At 53.0% G+C, this 18705-nt stretch overlaps 1 protein-coding gene across 1 annotated transcript in view; it reads left to right on the top strand.

The window, feature by feature from the left end:
• The first annotated feature begins 14975 nt into the window (after positions 1-14975).
• ANOS1 (anosmin 1) overlaps positions 14976-18705 on the top strand; it is a 90077-nt gene continuing 86347 nt past the window's right edge. Inside the window, exon 1 of the mRNA XM_090264175.1 lies at positions 14976-15415. Coding sequence (XP_090120301.1) covers positions 14976-15415 — 440 coding nt within the window. The remainder of the gene's footprint in view (positions 15416-18705) is intronic.

Genomic DNA, 18705 nt, shown 5'->3' on the forward strand with positions numbered 1-18705 from the left:
CCCCGCACGCGTGGACAGAAACAGGACGCGCGAGCTCCTTCGTGGGCTCTCCGCCTCCAGCGCCGTGAGGCCGAGCTCGGGCATGTGGCGGGCTGCCTTGCCATGTTCTCGCACATTACGCACGCACGTGGTTCCACTGCCGCCAGCGGAGGGGGCGGAAGGACGTGCCGGCGTCAGCAGGACGGGGCTGCGTCCCAGGCAGGTGCTCTGCGTCAGGTGCTGCCCCTTCCTGACCCGCCAGCCCCTCCGGGGTCCCATGCGAGGCCAGGAGCTAGCTGCCCAGCGACCGTGAACATGTTGAGGATACGAGAGCTCTGGGAAGAGAGGCGCTGACCCTATACTGGAAGGTTCCTAGGGACTAGCCGCTGTTCTGGGGGTCACGAGCCCTGTCTCAGGCCGCGCCCCTCCCCGCCCACCGTAGGAGGCAGGTGCACTGGTGTGCTGCTGTCGCTGGTGAGCAAAGGAGACGCTCAGAACACAGGCGGGGCGCGCAGCCAATAGTGCAGCCGGGTTCCCAGGCAGGGCAGCTGCCGGCTGGGGGTCTGTTTTGATTTTTAGGGTTTATATTGGTTCCTTGGTTAATTGACTGCAGGACTGACTACCTGGTTTCTGGGACCCAGAGCAAAACGAAACGGTCTGGTTCGTGCCTCAAAAAAGCAAGGAAAAAAAGGGTGAAAGCAACCAAAACATGAACCATCCTCCTATAGTCTGCGGCCTTTCTCTCCCGACTTCTCGTGGTGTTTCCAGTTGCTGCTCAGGGCTGCTCCCAGCCAAGAGAAGTGAAAATTAAGTTGTCTGTAAGATTCTTCGTCTCCTCTTCCTCGGCGCCCGGGCCGCGTTCCACGCACATATGAAAGCCCCTCACCTACCCGCGGCAGCACCAGCTCTGCACAGCTCGGCTTTCCTGGCTCTTCCCTGGAGGGTCCTTAACGTGGCTGGGAGGACAAGCAGAAGCCAGACTCAGCAGGGGTGGGGGAGGAAGAGAGGACCCTCCCCCACCAAAGTGCCCATTGTGGGGTGTGTCCAGTGGGTGCCCGAGAAGGGGCTCTTGCAGGATGCGTAGAGGCAGACCTCCGTAGCTGCCTGGGGTCTGGTGTGCCCATGTTCTTGCTCCGGCACGACTCTGGCCTGGGGTCCTGCTCTGCCAGCTGCTGGGCCAATGCATGGCACTCTGTCCTAGAGGAGCCCCAAGAAGTGGAGCCATTCCTACTGCTCAACCTACACATAGCACACAGGCAACCCCCAGGTGCCCCGCAGCAGCTTCACCTGCTTCTGGACGCTGCTGGCCACCCCGCAGCATGGGATGAGGACACCCCCACTCAATTCTGGGACATTCAGGGCACGCATTCTCCAGGTCCCTGCGGGGGGCAGAATGTGACAGGGATTAGGGACAAGGCGTGAGCAGGGAGAGGGGTGGGTGAGGACTGGGGTACCAGGGAGTGGGGAGCCAAGAACATTTCCTGGGAAGGGAGGCAGCATCATGTGTGACCCGAGGCTCCAAACTTCTACCCAGGCTCCAGCATTCCACCAGACTTCACGTACAAAATAAAAACTCAGAGTTCTAAACACTAAGAATTTCAGTGTGGACCTTGGGTCGCGGAGCGTTCACCCGCAGGGGCAGGTCTTCTGGGGCGCACAGGCTGCGTGCACAGGTCCCAGGTGCACGAAGTGCCCTGCAGGGATGTCGCGGGCCTCGAGGGCGCAGAGCTGTTGGGAGGGTCCCACGGAGGGTTCCACCCACACAACGCTGCTGTCCTGTGGCTTCCCGTGCGCTTCCCGTGCGCAATGCTGACCTTGGCTCACGCGGGAGCCCCTCCTCCACGCTTTCTGTGTGAACTCGCTACAAGATCAGAGAAGAGGCAGCCCTGTCTCTTTTACGGTGACTCTCCTTTCACTTGAGAGCCACGTCCTCTCCTGCTCGTTGGGACGTTCACGTGGGAGACCATGGACGGCAGCAACACTGAGCTGAATCCTGGAGCCGAAAGCTAAGGTCGCTGAGCGGAGAATGAGCTCCCCTGGAGCTCCTGCCTGTGTTTTCGCAAAGGAGGCCCAACAGCGGGGCGGGAGGGAAGCAGGGACAGGAAGGACAGGGTGTCAGGTGCTCTACCGGAGCTGGGACTGCGGCAGGAGAGGGTGGATCTTGTCGCAAGCTAAGTAGCAGGTTGCTGGCAGCCTCGCTTGGCCCTAGGGTTCCAGAACGTTTTAGTGTTCAGCGATCTTGCTTAATGGACGTGACTCACCCTGTAAGGGAACCGCTCAGAGGCTCGCTTAGGTAGCTGGTTAGACATCAGACGCTTTTCCTTAGCAGTAACTGCCAGCTGTTTGCTTTGGCAAAAGGGAGACCTAAGCTGGTGATTAGCTGCCTCTCCTTAGAGGACCAGCCTTTCCTCCAAGAAAAAGTAAACAAACAATTAGACATCAAAGGCTCTCAGCAACCACACCCCAGCCCCAGGCTCAGGGGTGTTTGGAGGAGGGCGGGATCGGTGAACGTCCTCCGCCCGCTGTCTCCTTTGGCCCGCAGTGAGTTTCAGGCTAAATAAATGCGGGGAAAGCCAGGAGCTGGGAGTGTTCCGGGCGGAAAGCCTACCTCACCTCCAGGTCTGGCCTTCACATCCCCTGGCCTGGGTCACGGGGCCGCTGGCTGTGTTTCAAAGAATTTCTGAATTGGACCCAAACTAAACATGAAGCTATTTGTGGCCCACTTTTCATATTTTTTAATACAGTGTTTCTTCTTGAAAGTGATTTAAAAGTCCCTCTTAATTGCGACTGTTGCAGATTTTTAAAACGCATTAGAAAACATGGAGTTACGTCTTTATTTTTGCAGCATATTGTTAGAGGAGAAATACTTTATATACATTTATATTTATAGCTTTTAACGTACTGTAGGTATTCATAGATGTACTTATATGTGTATATATTAATGCACGCGTGTGTGTTTGGAGGCCTCAATTTAAAAAAGTTCTGGGCGCAGGTGCTCACATGTTAGAACACGTGGTCGTGCGCGAGGAGGTGATGGGCACCCCTTTCACGTGGAGTCCCCGATTTTGTACCATAGCCTCGCCTTGTGCATTTATTTCAGAGCCTGAGTCTCACCCTTGGAGCTGGGCAGAGACACATACGAACATGCAGATGGGCACCGTGGGTGCTAACTCAGTAGCAGTGATGTTACCATGTGTCACGATGCTCGCTTTCCTGAAATCTGAGTCTCATACAGCGGGAGGCTGGCGGGGGGTGGGGGGCTACCATCCGTGAGGCATCTCCTTCCTCTCGAAAGACTTTGTCGGTGAACATAGGACCAGGGAAGTGGCATTGCCCCACGGGCCTGCCTTGCGCACGGGATGTTACCACAGGTGCCCCATCTCAGCGGGCAGACCTGCAGAATTCCGGGGCAGCCTCCTCACCCCGTCCCCGGCCCCCGGCCCGCGGTGCCCAGCCCTGCGCTTTGGAAGTGTGCTGTCTGTCCACATATGGCCCTTGTGAAGTACGACCTAGTTTCCCTTTGCCCATCACTCAGAGACGCCCTCAAGTCATTCAGGCCCAGATCTGCACACGGTCCCCCTGCGCCACCAGAAGAGACTGATCCAACTCATTAACGTCCTTGACATTTTAGTTGTCTTTGCCCCACGGAGGAAAAAGTGCAACTTCCTTCAGACCCTCTGAAATATTGAGAGTGGGGCCGAGACACCGCTTCCTTCTCAGTAGATGCCTCTGGTGACCTTCTGCCCCAGCCCCCGTCCCTCGCCCCCTTCCCTCGCCCTGCTCCTGGATCAGCTGCTAATAGCTTACAGCTGCTGCCCCTTAGAGATGAACCTTGGCCCGCGGCGTCCCCTTGCCAGCAAGACCTTGCGTCCTCCGCCGGGAGGCGGGGCGGGTCGTGAGCCGGGGCTCGCTGCTGATGGGCACGGAGCCACGGCCCCCAGCGCTGCGTGCTGTGATGTCTTCGTGCTGACATAAGGGACCTGTCCGAGTCACTGTGACTGTGAGGTCGGGGGTGTCATTGTCCTTTAGCAGACAGGAAGGCTGAAGGTCTGCAAGGGAGGGGACCCACGCTCCATAGCAGGAGGTCCAGCCCTGCCCTGGCCGGGCAGCTGACTTGGTCAGAGCGTCGTCCCCACGCGCCACGGTTGTGGGTTTGATCCCTGGTCGGGGCACATGCAAGAACCAACCAGTGATGGATGCGTCCGTAAGTGGAACAGCAAATCAATGTCTGTCCATCTGTCTCCCCCTTTGTCCCATCCCTGTCTCGCCCATCACTCTCTCCCTTCCTCCTCTCTCTCAAATCAACCAATAAAAAATAATATAAAAAGAAACTCAGGCCCTAATTGTTATACTCCCAAATAGTTACGCTAAATGACACTGCTTTTTTCTCACATGTTAACGCTGAGAGGAGAGCGAGGGCAAATGTCAACTCCTAACAAAATTGAGAATCACAGTTTTTTTTTGGGGGGGGGCGTTGGGGTGAATAGTCCTCCATTTGTCCTGCTCCCGTTGGCCCTGGGGGCACCACTAATTCAGAGAGTGGCACAGTGGGGGACAGGCGGCTGCTGCAGTGATGGAAAAGGCCCCCCAACTGTTAGTCCGTCAGCGCCACCCCCTGTCCCTCCGTCCACCTAATCCCGCTTCCAGCCGAGAAGCCACCAAGCATAATCCGCTCTCTGGCACCTTGGGCTCTGGGGACCCAGCTGACAGTGAGACGCACTTCCCGCCCTGAAGCGAGAGGTGTTTCCTCCTGGACAGAGGCAGACATGTAAGCAAATAATCGCAAAGCGCTGCGGAAGTGAAGAAAGAAACGATTTTCATCACGCATCCTCTTTTGACTCTTCATACGTAATCAGTTAATACGTTGCTCTGAGTTCTTCCTGAAGACTTTTTTCTCTGACAAGTTTATTTTGCTTGGCTCAGCCGAAATTTCCACTTGCCCAACGAAATCGGGGTGTTTTATTGGGATCCTGGCAGAAATGTCCCAGGAACAGCTGGCCTCCTGGATGTCGCAGAGGACAAGTGTGTCATGTGGAAATGGCAGGCCTTTGACCTTGACCTTTGTTCTTAGCATCTGTTGCTGTTCGTTGTACAGTGTGTGCCTGTGACAGTGACGTCCAAGAGCTCCGGGTGCCTGATGTGCACCCTTTCCTTTTGTGTGGGGTTGGAGGTGTGTGTGAGTGTTCACATTTCATGGTTCTTCCCAGCGTCTGTCGGATGTAGAAGTTGGGCAGTGAGGAATTCTGAGAAAGGAGAATTTAGAAAATTATCAAGGCTGCACGTGAGAAAAATATGGAACGAACTGGGGTTTTTAAATCCCTAAAGTGCTAAAATCTATCCTCAGGGGAATCTGAGAAACAAGGACCCAGCAAGGGGTGGGGGATGGGGACTCTAATTTAAATTCTTTTTTTAAAAAAAGTTCATTTTTATTTTTTTGTTTATTTATTTTTAGAGAGAGGGGAAAGGAGAAAGAGAGGGAGAGAAACATCCATGTACGGTTGCCTCTCACGCGCCCCCAACTGGGGACCTGACGTGCAACCTAGTCATGTGCCCTGACTGGGAATCGAACCGGCGGCACTTGGCTCGCAGGCCAACGCTCAGTCCACTGAGCCACAGCAGCCAGGGGTTAACTTAAATTCTTGACTCAACTTCTATTCTTTTGTTTTACATTGTAGCTTTTGTCATTTAATAAGCTTTTTGCTCTCCAAGTTATTAATATCCTGCCAACTTGAAAAATCACATTCTGTTACAGTGACCTAAAAAACATATGCGTAGGTATAACTTTGTTTTTCATATCACCTTTTTTCTTTGTCAGCCCTGAAGTCATACAATGTATTCCTTTAGGGAAGTGCATTTTCTGAAGTGGTGTGCCCAGGTTCAAGGAAAGCGGGGGGCCAGCTGGGTGCTGGAGTGGAGTGGGGAGGGAGGTACATAATTGCCTAATTGCTTTGCTGCGCATCTGAAACTAGTGCAGAATAAGAGCGTAAACCGTACTTGGAAAAAAATGTCTTTAATGCAAGTTTCTCCTTCCTGTGGCACCCAGTTATCATTGATGCCCCTTCGCGTCCCACAGCTGATTTCCAAGTGCGTGACAGCTTCGTAAGTCCCGCGATGAAAACAGGAAACAGAGTGCACCCAGTGAAACAAGAAATGTTAATTCTGCGACGTCATCCATCACCTTCCGAAGCTGCCGTTCATCACCCCAGTGCCTGGGACAGAAGAAACGATGGAATTAATTTCCGCCTGCAATTTAGAGATGTTTTCTCCGTGTTTTGTTCTCAGTTGCCACCTTCTCCCCCCCAGCCCACTATGGTGTTCTAGTGCTTGAGGGATTTATGTTTGAAACACCTCCCTGTGTTCTTGGGTATCTCCCTCTCTGATGCACCCACCTAAAGACAAACCAGATGGGCCACGTTCTTAGTGGGGAGGCCCCTGGCAACTTCTCTGAAAGAAAGGCTGCAAGGCCCGAGAAAATCTAAATGCAAACCAAAATAAAGCCTTCAGATTAAAGTTGAGTTTTCACCTCTTCACGTATCCCTGTTGGGTAATAGGGATGGTTCTTCTGATGTAAGGTCATCGATTCTTATTTAATACAACAATAACGCATACTTGGGAGAGACAGCCTTTGCTAGACTTAAGTACATCTTTCTGCTTCCTCCAGACTTTAAAAAAAAAAAATCCTCAGTTGAGGATATGTTTATTGATTTTAGGGAAAGAGAGAGAGAGAGAGAGACAGAGAGAGAGAGAGAGAGAGATTGGTTGCCTCCTGCATGTGCCCTGACTGGGGATGGCAGCCACACCCTATGTATAACCGAGGTATGTGCCTTGACTGGGAATCGAACCCACAACCTTCTGGTGTATGGGATGACACTCCCACCAACTGAACCACCCAGCCAGGGCAGCTCCCTCCTGTCTTTAAATGCCTATTCCATGGATAGTAATAGCAATAGCACTCTTTTTAAATTACTGGTCATATTTTGTGTCCTGGAGAGAAAATTGACCAAGACTTTCAAACCTAAAAGACTGAGAGAGATTTTGAAGAGGACACACATCTTCTGTTGACACGCTCCCCTGCCTCCCAGACAGATGGCCAGGTACCATTATAATCATCAATATGGAAAGGAGCTTTGCATTTCAGGGCCATCAGCTTGCTTTCCAACTGATGAGCAGAATAACAATAATAAAATTATCGTCACCCTCCTCCTCCTCCTCAGCAGCAGCATCATCATCATCTGCACATTTGGAAAGGTAGCATGTTTCCTGAGAAATCTGTGGGGAGACAGTTTTTGTTGGGATCCTCAGATCCCCATGCCTTCCTCCATGGCAAACTGCTTATCTTTGTCCTGGTTTCTGATCTCTTCCCTGTCACTGGAGGGCCAGGCCATGTCTCCCAATGACCAGAGTTTGTGCACCATAGATGAGGAACCTGCTGTGATACAAGGAACAGAAGACCACCCAGCTGTATGGACAGCAGGTGGTGTCTGGACATCTGGTCGACCCAGTGCTGCCTGAGAGTCCTGCTGTGTGGATGATTCAAATAGAGGCCAAGTTCAGACTGTGTCAGAGCATGGACTTGAGGCTTGCCTTCTAGAATCGAAAGACAAGGAATGGATGAGAAAGCCAAGTTTATGCAGAAGGTGCTGGCTACCTTCACAAAGGACGAGAAGAGAGGAGGAGGCTGGTTGCCATGACAACACTTTGGTAACTGCGATTCTTTTCAATTTTTTCAGTGGCAAGAAAGGCTGACTTTTCCCCAGTGAAAGTCATCATTGTTTGAAGGTGGACATGTTGTTCCCCATTTTCTCTTCCTGCGTTTTGGGCTAGTGTAGCCCTTTACAATGAGAACGTTGCCTTTAAAGTCTGAAACATTGACCCCAGAGTTTCTTTCTTGCTCCTTTACACCTAGTAGACCCAGAGCAGAGGTTGGGAGGCTCTCCGTAACCTATCCTGGAAGAGGAAAGCATTCTGCCCTGTGGCCTCACCCCACCTCCTCTTCTTCCCTCTCTCCCTCCCCTCACCCCCGTCCGCCCTCTCTTGTCATGTGGACATCTGGCCGTCTCCTTGTGACGGCAGCACAGCCAAACACACTCGCTGATCGTTCCAGAAACGGCCCACAGCTGGGAGCTTATTTTCCCACTGGGCCAGAATCTAACAGAAATTAGGGAACATCATTTTTGTTGTTCCCACATTTTTGTATCCGGGATTATGAGATGATGTCTTCACAGCTGCAAAGAAACGAGAAAGCAATCCGGACAGAATGTATTCACTGGCCAAGTATCACATTTACCACAGAACGGGAACACGTACTTAGGGGTGCGGCTACATTAGAACAGACAGCTGTTTGAATTTTCATCTTTCTGTTATTCAGGAGGCCTGGGCTTGTATAATACATTTAATGTATTTTTAGTAGGACAAGATTTACATACTTTGGTATCATTTATTGCCCCTTTTTTGAACAACCATATGAAATAAGCAATAAAATTTAATTTGCATATATAGGTCAATATGTGTATTGTCCATATGAGTCAGTTTGGGGTTTCTCCACCTTGATTCTTTGCTGTGGTCCCTCCTGTGCCTTGTAGGGTGTTGAGTGGCATCCCTGGTCTCCACCCCCTAGATGCCAGGTGCATCTCTCCCACCCCCAGAATGACAAAAAGAAACAAATTTCTCCAAACGTTGCTATAGGTGCTATGGGCCAAAACCATCCCAGTTGGAAACCACTGGGTCTAGTTCTGTCTCTGCTTTACATCTGTCTGGATCAAGGTGTCTCTACTCCAATGTCCATTTTTAGGTGTGCACACCTGTATCTAAACATCATAAATAGAAATAAGTGTCTTATTACATATTCAGGTAACCTCTTTGAAAGGATAGACTCCAGTATACCAGCCAGTCGACTGATTGCACTGAGAATATCCTCTTTCATTTATAATAGCGGCGTCTGGAAGGATGTTCATTCGTGCGTCCCTTTGAGAATGTGGGAATTTCTGTAACGTGCAATTAGGAAAAGTTCTCCGCTGTGTTCTGCGGCCGACGCTCTTGGAATGACGATGCCCGCATCTCTGTGCCTAGCAGTGCGGCTCCTGAAGACGTGCCAGGGGATGTGGGGATGCGAAAAGCTTAGGAGAATATTGGGTTTTCAGCCCTGAGCAGATCAATGCGCAATTGGTCATGTTGCATCTCTTCCTTAAATATTTGCTTTTTTTTTACTTGGTGAGCCAGTCCTAAAGTCTGCTCCCCTTGGAACTTCTTTGCAAGTGGAGTTCTTTCCTTTTGAAACACTTTGCCTCAGAGCTTCCTTCCGGACTGCTGAGGTTCCCTGTCTCGGTTTGCTTGCCTGTGACGTGGGGATGGTGGGGACCCTGCGCCATCTGGTGCGCTGTGACACCATGCCCTTGGCCTGGGGCAGAGCCTCCCTCGCGGTTGCTGTGAAGCTGTTGTTATTCACCTGAGTTTGGCAAAGGGTGAGCGCCCGCTGCTAAGACTGCGGGGTGCAGAAATGAATAGGGTGCTCCCCTGGATCCTCAGTGCTCCACAGCCCGGTCTGGGAGCCCAGAAAAGGCCATTTAAGCCAGCCGGTTTACCAGTGGGCCAAAGACCTCCACAGACTCCTCCCCCAGCATGTCCACAGATGACAAGTGAGCGGACAGGTGTGCTCTGCGTCCTGTGTCATCGGGGGAGTGAATGCCAGGTACGCCCGCAAGGAGCGCCTGCTGCGCACCTGTTGGCACGGCCTGGCTCCAGCATGCGGGCCACTCCGAACGCCAGCGGGGACGGGGAGCAGACGCTGGGGCAGACGCTGGGGCAGACGCTCGCTCCTGCTGCTGGGGGTGCAGGTGGAGCAGCCCCTTGGGGGGACAGTAGGCCGTGTGTTAGCAACGTGCGCACGCTCATGCCACACAGTGCGGCAGTTGTGATCTTGGGTGTCCGTCCACATGCGGTGAAGACTCATGTCCCCCAGAAAGGTGCCCGCGCGTGCTGCTGCAGCTTTGTTCATCATTGCCGAAATCGGGAGGATCCCTTCAGGGGGTGGACGGCATAAACCAAAAACGACTGCGTGCATCTAGACAATGGAACAGGATTTGGCACAAACGAGAACGAGCCAGCAAGCCACGGAAGGACGTGGAGGAACCTCAGAGGCGTGCTATTACGAAGGGAAAGAAGCTGCTCTAAAAAGGCCCCCCACTGTGTGGGTCCAGCTCTCTGACCTTCCGCAAAATGTGAAATGAAGGAGACAGCAGACATATCAACAGTCCGGGCGGTGGAGTGGGGAGGGATGGAGAGCGAGAATAGAGAGGCTATTCAGGGCAGGGGAACCACTTTGTATGATCCTGTAATGACAGATACAGGTCATCATACACCTCCTCCAAGCTGTAGCGTCTCCAACAGCGAGACTGACCCCTGACACCAGCTCTGGCCTCTGGGTGATAGCGATGTGTCCTGCAGGGTCATCACGGTCGGTACCCAGTGCATCACCTCGGGGGGATGTTGGCACTGGGGCTGGCCGTGCATGTCAGGGTGGGGGCTGTATGGGGGCTCTCCATACCTTCCTCTCAACTTTGCTAAAACTGCTCTACTTTTTTTTTTTTTTTGATAAAACAGGTGATTTTTTTAAAAAGTTAATTTTTCAATTTAAGAAACCAACCCTTTGGAGGTTCTTAAGACACAGTTGTATAGATGGAGAACTAAATTCACATCTCGCACATGCTTTTTCCACTCAGAGATGTCTACTCCCATCTGATGCTCATGAAGAGATGAAATAGAATTTTTGATGGAAATGTGAAATTCTGGATAGATACTGAGTGAGGAGGAAAGACCGTCCAATTCTTGCTCATCTGCTCTGTTCTGGAAGTGCTCCTGACTTCCTGGGTGCTGGGTACTTATAATTCTGCAGGTAACACATTTTTTCTTGGAATTAATTGTTTTTTTTTTTTTGCAGAGCACTTTTTTCTTTCCCGGGGTCATTGCTCTTTCTCTGGTAACCCCTTTAATTCATCATGTTTTCTCCGGCAATCTCTCATTAAAACAGGCTCCCTTTTGAAGTTCATATTAAAATCACTCGGAATCATGATGAATGAGCTAGAATACCGAATGAGCTAGAATACCGTATAAGCCGGGACTTAATAGACTCTGAGGTGCTCTATTTTAGTGTGATTAATTATTCTGCACTCCCTAATGAAGAACGCATAAATCAGCGCAATGAGAAAGCATGTGTCACATGAAAACAATCTGACAAAAATCTGGCACTTTGTAAGGTCGATTAAAATGAAAAACAAAAAGAAAAACCCCAAAACCATGTATTTCTAGTAATTCTTTTACGTACTTAGATTTCCCCTCAACACCAATGAAATCCAACTAAATCGTGACTCTCCCAGCCGTCTGGGTCTAAGCAGGTGGTGGATTTTGCCCTAACGTAAACATAGGACTTACTGAGTGCATTCCAAAACACATTGCTGCAATATCCTGTAGAAGTGCAGTTAAAAATAAGAGTTCACTGATGGGGCATTGTCTGTTTTTCAAGTAGAAACATTTAAAAATGGTTGCTCGTCATAATGCTATAGAGTTCAGTTCCTGTTCTCTGGACTCCTTTCCAGCTACTGTTCACGCTTGTGAGTAATTAGCTTCGTAATTTGAAATTAATCTCTGACCTCTGCTGGTCAGCGTGCCAGGATCCAGGCCGCAAACGTGTCTTGTGGGAACAGCTTATCACGAATAATAGATCCCACCTGTCAAGGTCTGCAGCTGTCCGGAATCTGTTCTGACAACTCTCGGGGGGATCTGGGAGTGCTGTTAAAAGCGCACTCTGCTTTTTTCCCTCGCGGTCACCAGAACAATAAATAACATCTTCCTTGACTTGCTTTTTATGAAGATGCGTGGAGAATGGGGTGCGGCCAAGGCTGCAGGGGGAGCCGATGGGCCTGGCCGGGCCGGACGTTGTTACCTTGAACTCTGTGTGCCCCTGAGTGCGGACTTTGCAGGTTCCGAAGCAAACGTGGACTTGACGTGGTTGGAAAGTATGCACACACACCCTTCCACAGGTGCTTTTATGACTTGACAAAGAGAACCATCTTTTCCCGTAGCTGGGGTTCTGTGAGATACCTGGAAAGCTGCAGAGGGACCCAGAAGCATGCTTGGGTCACGTGGACACAGACAGGAGGGAGACATTGCCACGTCGTTCCTGGTCATGCGTAGGCAAGACGCATCATCTCCTCCCTTCCCCGAGGGCCTCTGAGGCTGTAACGAGGATGCCAGGCACCGGCAGACTCTTCTCAGGGTTCTGGGCAACACCCAAGCCTTCGCCTGACTCACGCACGAGCCTTGAGGAGACAGTGGCTCCGCGGGCCGCTTTGACGGAGAGCTGCTGCCGGACGGTCACGGGCGCCTCGGGCTCTGTCTCGGGTGCCGTCCCCTGCGGCAGTGGACCTTCCCGCGCGCCGCGTCCCAGTGCCAGCATTGCTGTCTGACCGGCCTGCCGTCACTCAGGCTCGTGCAGAATTGTTCAGGCTTAGCCCCTTGCGCAGGGGACATGGTGGCTGCCTGGGCAGCGGGGACACGGTGGCTGCCGGGCAGCAGCGCCACTGAGCACATGGCAGCAGTGTCCGGACCCCCGTGTGTCCAGGGAGAGGGTCCGCATCGCTCCTGGCCTCCACGTCTTTGGAAACATGAGTGATGGCTGCGCGGCTGATGGATCCGGGGAAGGAGCCAGTGCATCGCTGCGTCCTGTGATCCCGGAGCGCGGGGCATCTAGGCTCGCAATGAAGCATCGTTGACAGAGTCTGTGTGGGGGCAAGGTCATGAGTGCTCAAGGTCAGCTATGAAATGAAGTTCGAGGACGTGAAGGTGGGGGTGTGGCCACAGAGTGGAAAAAGAACAGTGTGAGATGGGATTGGTTGCCCAGGGGGATGGGGGCGGGGGCACTGTGCTTGGCCAGACCATCTTCTCCTCACCGTTTGCCTCTTCCATGCGTATTTTAGGGGGTTATTTTGGACTCGTCAATCCTAACGAGTCTGTATGATGTTTCACAGCTCTCTCCCAAAGATGCAAGCATATGCTTTAGGGTTTAAGTCCTCTGTGTAAACACAGACAAGGGACAAGTCATTGGCAGGAAGATGGAGAAAATGATGCGTTGTCAAGACAACACTGCGCTCCAACCTACGCTGGGAGTGGCAAAAAGCCCGATGTTGGGGCATAAATAAGAGTACTTTTGAAGCAAGTGGGAAAATATATAAAAAATATGAAGGCAGAAGTCATCCACTGGGGTGCAGGTTGGTGCCTGGGTGGAATAGCAGTGCGTGCACCCCGTGGCTTTGGTTTATGTTAGTCACCATTATGATTAACTGGAATGACGTCCTGGGCTCTCCAAATACACATGCTGAGGGTATTAAAGAACAAAATTCCACGGAGTGCATCCGAAGGTCTAATGGGCTTTGCTAAGTGATTCGTGAGCCAGTCGGCGTGCCATCCGGCAACTAGAAGAGCCCTGCTAGGCCCGGCGTTGTGCAAAACACAAGGTTTTATAGGGGGAAGGTGGGGTGAGGGGGCCGCTCACGGAGGAAAACAGAGGATTCGTTTTAGACGAGGACACCTTTTGTAGGGGAGAAAATGGGAACAGTTTTTAGCATGTGGGTTCCCTCTATGGGGGACGGAGAGGGCCCATCGGACATACGATCTCACGGGTGTTGGCCAGAAAATTCCAGAACGCTTGATTAAGATTGTGTTTCTGGGCGAGGCGGAAACAGCAGTTACGTCAGGCATTCCATCCAGCTTCGGTGTCCCGGCGTTAGCATGACGGGGGGCCGCTCGGGGGCCTGGGCTTTTCTCTTTAACTGCGTCCTCAGCCTTCGTAGGCAACGTCTCAGAAAGTGCCCCTGCATGGAAGCAGCCTTGTCAGAGACGCAGTGAGTTCTGATGAGGTGGTTTCACGCCGGGAGCGACCTGGGAGCATGACCCCACGGGAAGTGGCCATCTGCCCAGCGCACAGCCGAGCCGATCACTGTCCACTGTCCGGGGACGGTGGCCGTGCAGAATGGGGTCCCCTTGACTGGCAGAGCCCTAAGTAAGGAGAACGGAGAGCTGGCAGGCCCGGCGGCGTTCGTACCAGGAGGGTTGGAACGGGTTAGGGAGCAGGTCGCAGAAGGGCTGGCAGAGCCCGCTGGATGGGAGGGTTTTGGAACTTGGCCACATATGGTGATGGGGCTTCGGTGACGGGGCTTCAGTGCCGTGTCTTCCTGGACAGCGGACTCTCCCCGTCTGCGAGGTCAAGGCTTTGGCTCCGGGTCCGGCTGGAGGCCGTGGGTGGCACGTGTGCGCTGCCCTCTCTGTAAAGTCACTCGAGGATTTCCCGTGCTTCGGCGGTCAGCGTCGTTGGTCTGTGCGCTGTCTCCAGAGCCCTACCTGATGCAGTGTGACAGGAGCCCTGCAAAAGGGGACACACACAGGCCCAGGCGGGAGGACCCCGCTACAAAGCCATGTGGGCACTGGAAAACCACGGGGACTGCTCCTCCCCTGGCGCCTGCAGAGAGAGTGTGGCCGTCCTCAGACCGCAGCCTCCGGGGCCCAGACAGCGCGTTGCTGTCGCGTACCCCGTGTGTGGGCGCTCGGTGACAGCAGCCTGGTGACAGCAGCCCTGGGATACTTGTAAGGAGAGTGCAACACTGTGACTCGGAGCTCCTTCAGGGGACTTCCATGTAGCCGGCAGGCATCCGCGTAAATACTGGGGCTCCCTCCTCTGCGTCCCAGCTCTGGACTCAGGGGCCCAGGGCTCGTAACCCTTGCAGTTTTCTCTGAGAGGACTGATCAAGGTACCCTTTGTCATGTTCATGAGGTGGCTTTGGGGAAACCTCTGGGTGACCTAAGCAGGGGGCTGGTGGCTAGGAAAACGGAGCTGTGCTTAGAGGGTGGGACCTCTCAGCCCCCTCTGCCCCCAGCTGCCCACTCTGCGGAGGGGAGGGAGGGGGTGCAGGTGGAGGGGGGCGGCTGATGACGCAATCAGCGTGCCGATGTCACGAGGCCTCTACAAAAACCCAGCGGAAGGGGGTCAGGGAGGTCCTGGGTCGGTGCACGGCGCAGGGGCGGCGAGTGGCATGCTCTGCGCCCCCTCCCGCACCAGGCCTTCTCCTCGCTTCCACCGGGCCGCTGCCTGCTTTCATCGGAAACTGGCATCTGGTCAGGAAAGTCCAGTTTTCACCCGGCTTTCTCCCTGCGTCCTCAGTCCTATGCAGATCCGAGCTAGAGCCCGCCGGCCCGAAGTGCAGGCGACAACGCAGACTCGCACGTGGCCTCTGGGGTCCCAGGAGGGGCCCTCGAGGCTGCCCGTCTATGGTCTGCCGGTGGGAAGCACAGGTCACAGCCTGGGTACACGGCTGGGCTGGGCAGCCTTGCTGGACGGAGCCCCTCACCGGCGGCGGCGTCTGGGGCTTCCTCCCGGCGCCGAGGTGACGTGAGTTCCCAGACTCCCTGCCGCTGGTACGTGCAGAAGCTCCTGCTGCCCCCACGTGGGGGTTCCGTCCAGGACGGTGCTGGGTTTTCACGTTCTCCACCAGGGGGTTATGGATCACGCGCTGAAGCCACTACAGCATAAGGGACCGTGTTGGTTTTACACTTTCATGGGGACCGTGCCATTCGAAAGACTTTGACCAACCGAACAACATAGGAATTCCTGAGAGCGGTCGTATTCACAAGCCACTGAGAACATTTTCTTTATTATGATGTCAGAACTTACGGAGGGCCCTTAGAATTGCCTCCACGGCTCATCAGAGGAGCCGCACAGCCGTGCTGATCTCTGGGAATTATTACCTTCTCCTGAATTATTACCCACGGTCACGCCTTCGTGCCCAGCATCACGCGGAGGGACGAGAGCCCCTGCAGCTGACCGGCCTCGGCAGCAGGGGGGTCCTGTGGTCCTCAGGAACGTGTCCGGGACGGCTTACGAAAACTGCCTTCTTCTCATGTCAGAAAGGAAGGTATTAATCTTCCCAGAGCTCACAAGTCATGGTGGAGAAGTCACCGGGAATGGGAAGAAGGGCCTTTCGGCTCCCAGCTGAGCGTGCTTTCTGTCACAATGTCCTTTTTGTTGGGATGGGCAATGTGCTGCCGGTTTCAGGCTGCCCGGCCCTCTGGGGTCTTCGTCTGCAAGGGGGGAACGTGGCCTTTGAATCGCGGTGAACTCTCACAACTCTAGTGATCTGGAATTTTCCTCAGGACCTCGTGATGCCAGTATTGCCTGTGGCTTTCACGCGTTATTCAGATCCATGACTCGGAGTGACCCAGTGTGGCCACCCACCCCGGGCGGGGGGTTCTGAGGTTTTCTGCTATCGTCCCTGGGTTCTTAGATCCTCCCTCCCATCTGGTCTTCCCTTTCCCTTGCTCCTCAAACACGGGGCAGCATTTTTCAACAAGTCCCCCACTTCAAGGTCAAGTGCAAGGTCTGGGTTGTTACCGTCATTATATTAGTCCCACCGTGGCGTATTGTGGAACCAATAACATATGCTCTTCCTTCCCCATAGTCATACAGGATGCACCATCCATGTGTCTACTGTGTTTCGCATTGGGTGCTGACCTGTTTCTTCCGCACTGCACATATTTTGCAGAGAGCTCTTAGAGGATTCGTTAATAAGAGCATAAAGGAAATAACTCCTGCCCGCCTTGCTCTTGACTTGATTTGAGAGGTTTGGGCAGGGATCCAGGGAAGGAAAACCCGACGAAACGGGATAACACAGGGCAAGGACGGCGTAACCTCTTTCCCTTGGAAAGTTCCTTGTATCATAAGACAATGCCATGTCATTAACGAGTCACATGTGCCTTGTTTTCAGCAAGAAGACGGATTAAACAGCCCTTCAGGGTCGTTCTGATTGGTAATGATATGGTATCAGTGAGACAGTTTACAAACACGCTGCGTGGGTGTGTGGCGTCCCATTCTGCTTCCCGGCTCATGTTCCCGTCGTGGGGAGCAGGCCCGGCCTGATGTGAATAGATCTCATCCTTTTGCAGAGAGGGGGTAACGGGGGAACCTCTGATGCAGTTTGCACAGAAGGTGATTCAGAAGAAGGTCACAGAGGGATTTGGGGGTCTGTGTGGCTCCCGTGATTCACTGTGGAGAAGCTAGAATTCTAAGAGCCCCCCCCATCAGTTTTGATATGATAAAAAATAAAACGTTTTTAATTGCTCATGCCTGAGAACATCTGTCGTCCATGACTGTTCCCAGGTAGGGCAGGCTGAGCCCCGACTTAGCTAAGAGGTCTTAAGAAGTCGTCATTTTAGTGGCTGACCATCTACCTTTAGTTTTTGCTAAAAATTTCTCCTACTTTTCTATTTCGTTTGTGCACAAAACACCCCACAAGGAAGACAACATGGCAACAGTCACCATTAAGCCAAGGAAAGACCTAAGGAGACTCCGGAACGTGTTAACCGTTACCCGAACGAGATTGTAAGGACTTGTAAGTTGGCGGCACTTTGTAGCCTTCCCACAGAACTGCAGGGCAGGGTGTCCGTGAGGCTTGTGTTTGAGTTGTTTTTCTGCGTTGTTCTTGCGTTTCCCCCTGCTTTGATAATGGTTTTAATTCTCTATGGAAACTTTGGAATGGCCCGACATGTTTTCTTTTTTCTTTTTTTAAAAAGAAACGATTTCAATTGTTTGGGATGTAGGCTCACACTCAAGTTGCTTTTAAAAGCACAGATGGAAAAAGTAGCACAGGTGCCTGTCAAAACATATTGAAACAACAATTGGTTCTTCAGTGGGTGTCCTCAAGAGAATCAGTTCTTACTCGTAGGGGCAAGGTGGTGCGTTGAAGCGAGGTTGTCCCACACGGAGACCTAACTACGCACTTTGGTTGGTGGAGAAAGAGCTTGTAGGGACTGGGAATGAGGAGCTGTGTCCTTGGGCTGAAATGCGCGCCCGCTCCCCAGGTGCGTTGTGAGATTCCACCTTCATCTTCTCCGTTGCCAAGGTGACACTTCACACAGCTGTCCCACGCTGCCACCACGCGGTTCATTCCTTCACCCTGCTTACCCTTTTCAAGAAATATGCCTCATATTGACTTGCCCTGATTGAAACTTGGCTTCTCCCAGAAGCCTTTCACCTGGGGAGGACTTACTCCTTCCTGCTGGAAGGAGGGCTTTGAGCTCTCAGCTCCGTCACTGGGTAGTGGCCTGAACCCCCAAGTGGTTATTGGGGAAGCAGCGAGGGATACAGGACCTGGGCTGCCATGCCTTGTACCCGCAGCCTTGGTGGGTCCCGCGGTGCACTGTGGAGCTGGGACCCCTTGACAGTTTCCCAGAACGGGACAAGAAGGCGAGTCCTTGGTCACTGGAGATGATGGGCTTCTTTCTAAAGGAGTGTGGCCTTGGGAGGGACCCTCTGGTCCACCAAGGACAGTCCCTGGCGCAGAAAGGAAGCTGCCACTGTGAACTGTGCATTGTCAACATGCTTAATAGGAGTACGCATTTCAGTCAGGGCTCCTCTCTTATTTTGTGGAACAACCGTCTTCTTTGGGGGTTGGCACATTCCCATTCCCACTCCTGGGCACACTTGGGACAGATCATCCACCAGAACTCGCCTTGCCGTTTTAGAACGCCGCTGTCCACTCAGGAACAAGCAGCCCCCGTCTGAGCGCTGAGTCACTTGCGACACCTTCTTGGTCCCTTTCACACCCGGCCCTCACCCTGTGAGCCCCGACGTGCAGACCAGCTTGGCCCGCTGCTTACCCTGCGCACCCTGTGACGAGCCACATT

Source organism: Furipterus horrens, unplaced genomic scaffold, assembly GCF_987537825.1.
Source record: "Furipterus horrens unplaced genomic scaffold, mFurHor1.1.pri manual_scaffold_17, whole genome shotgun sequence".
Taxonomy (NCBI): Eukaryota; Metazoa; Chordata; class Mammalia; order Chiroptera; family Furipteridae; genus Furipterus; species Furipterus horrens.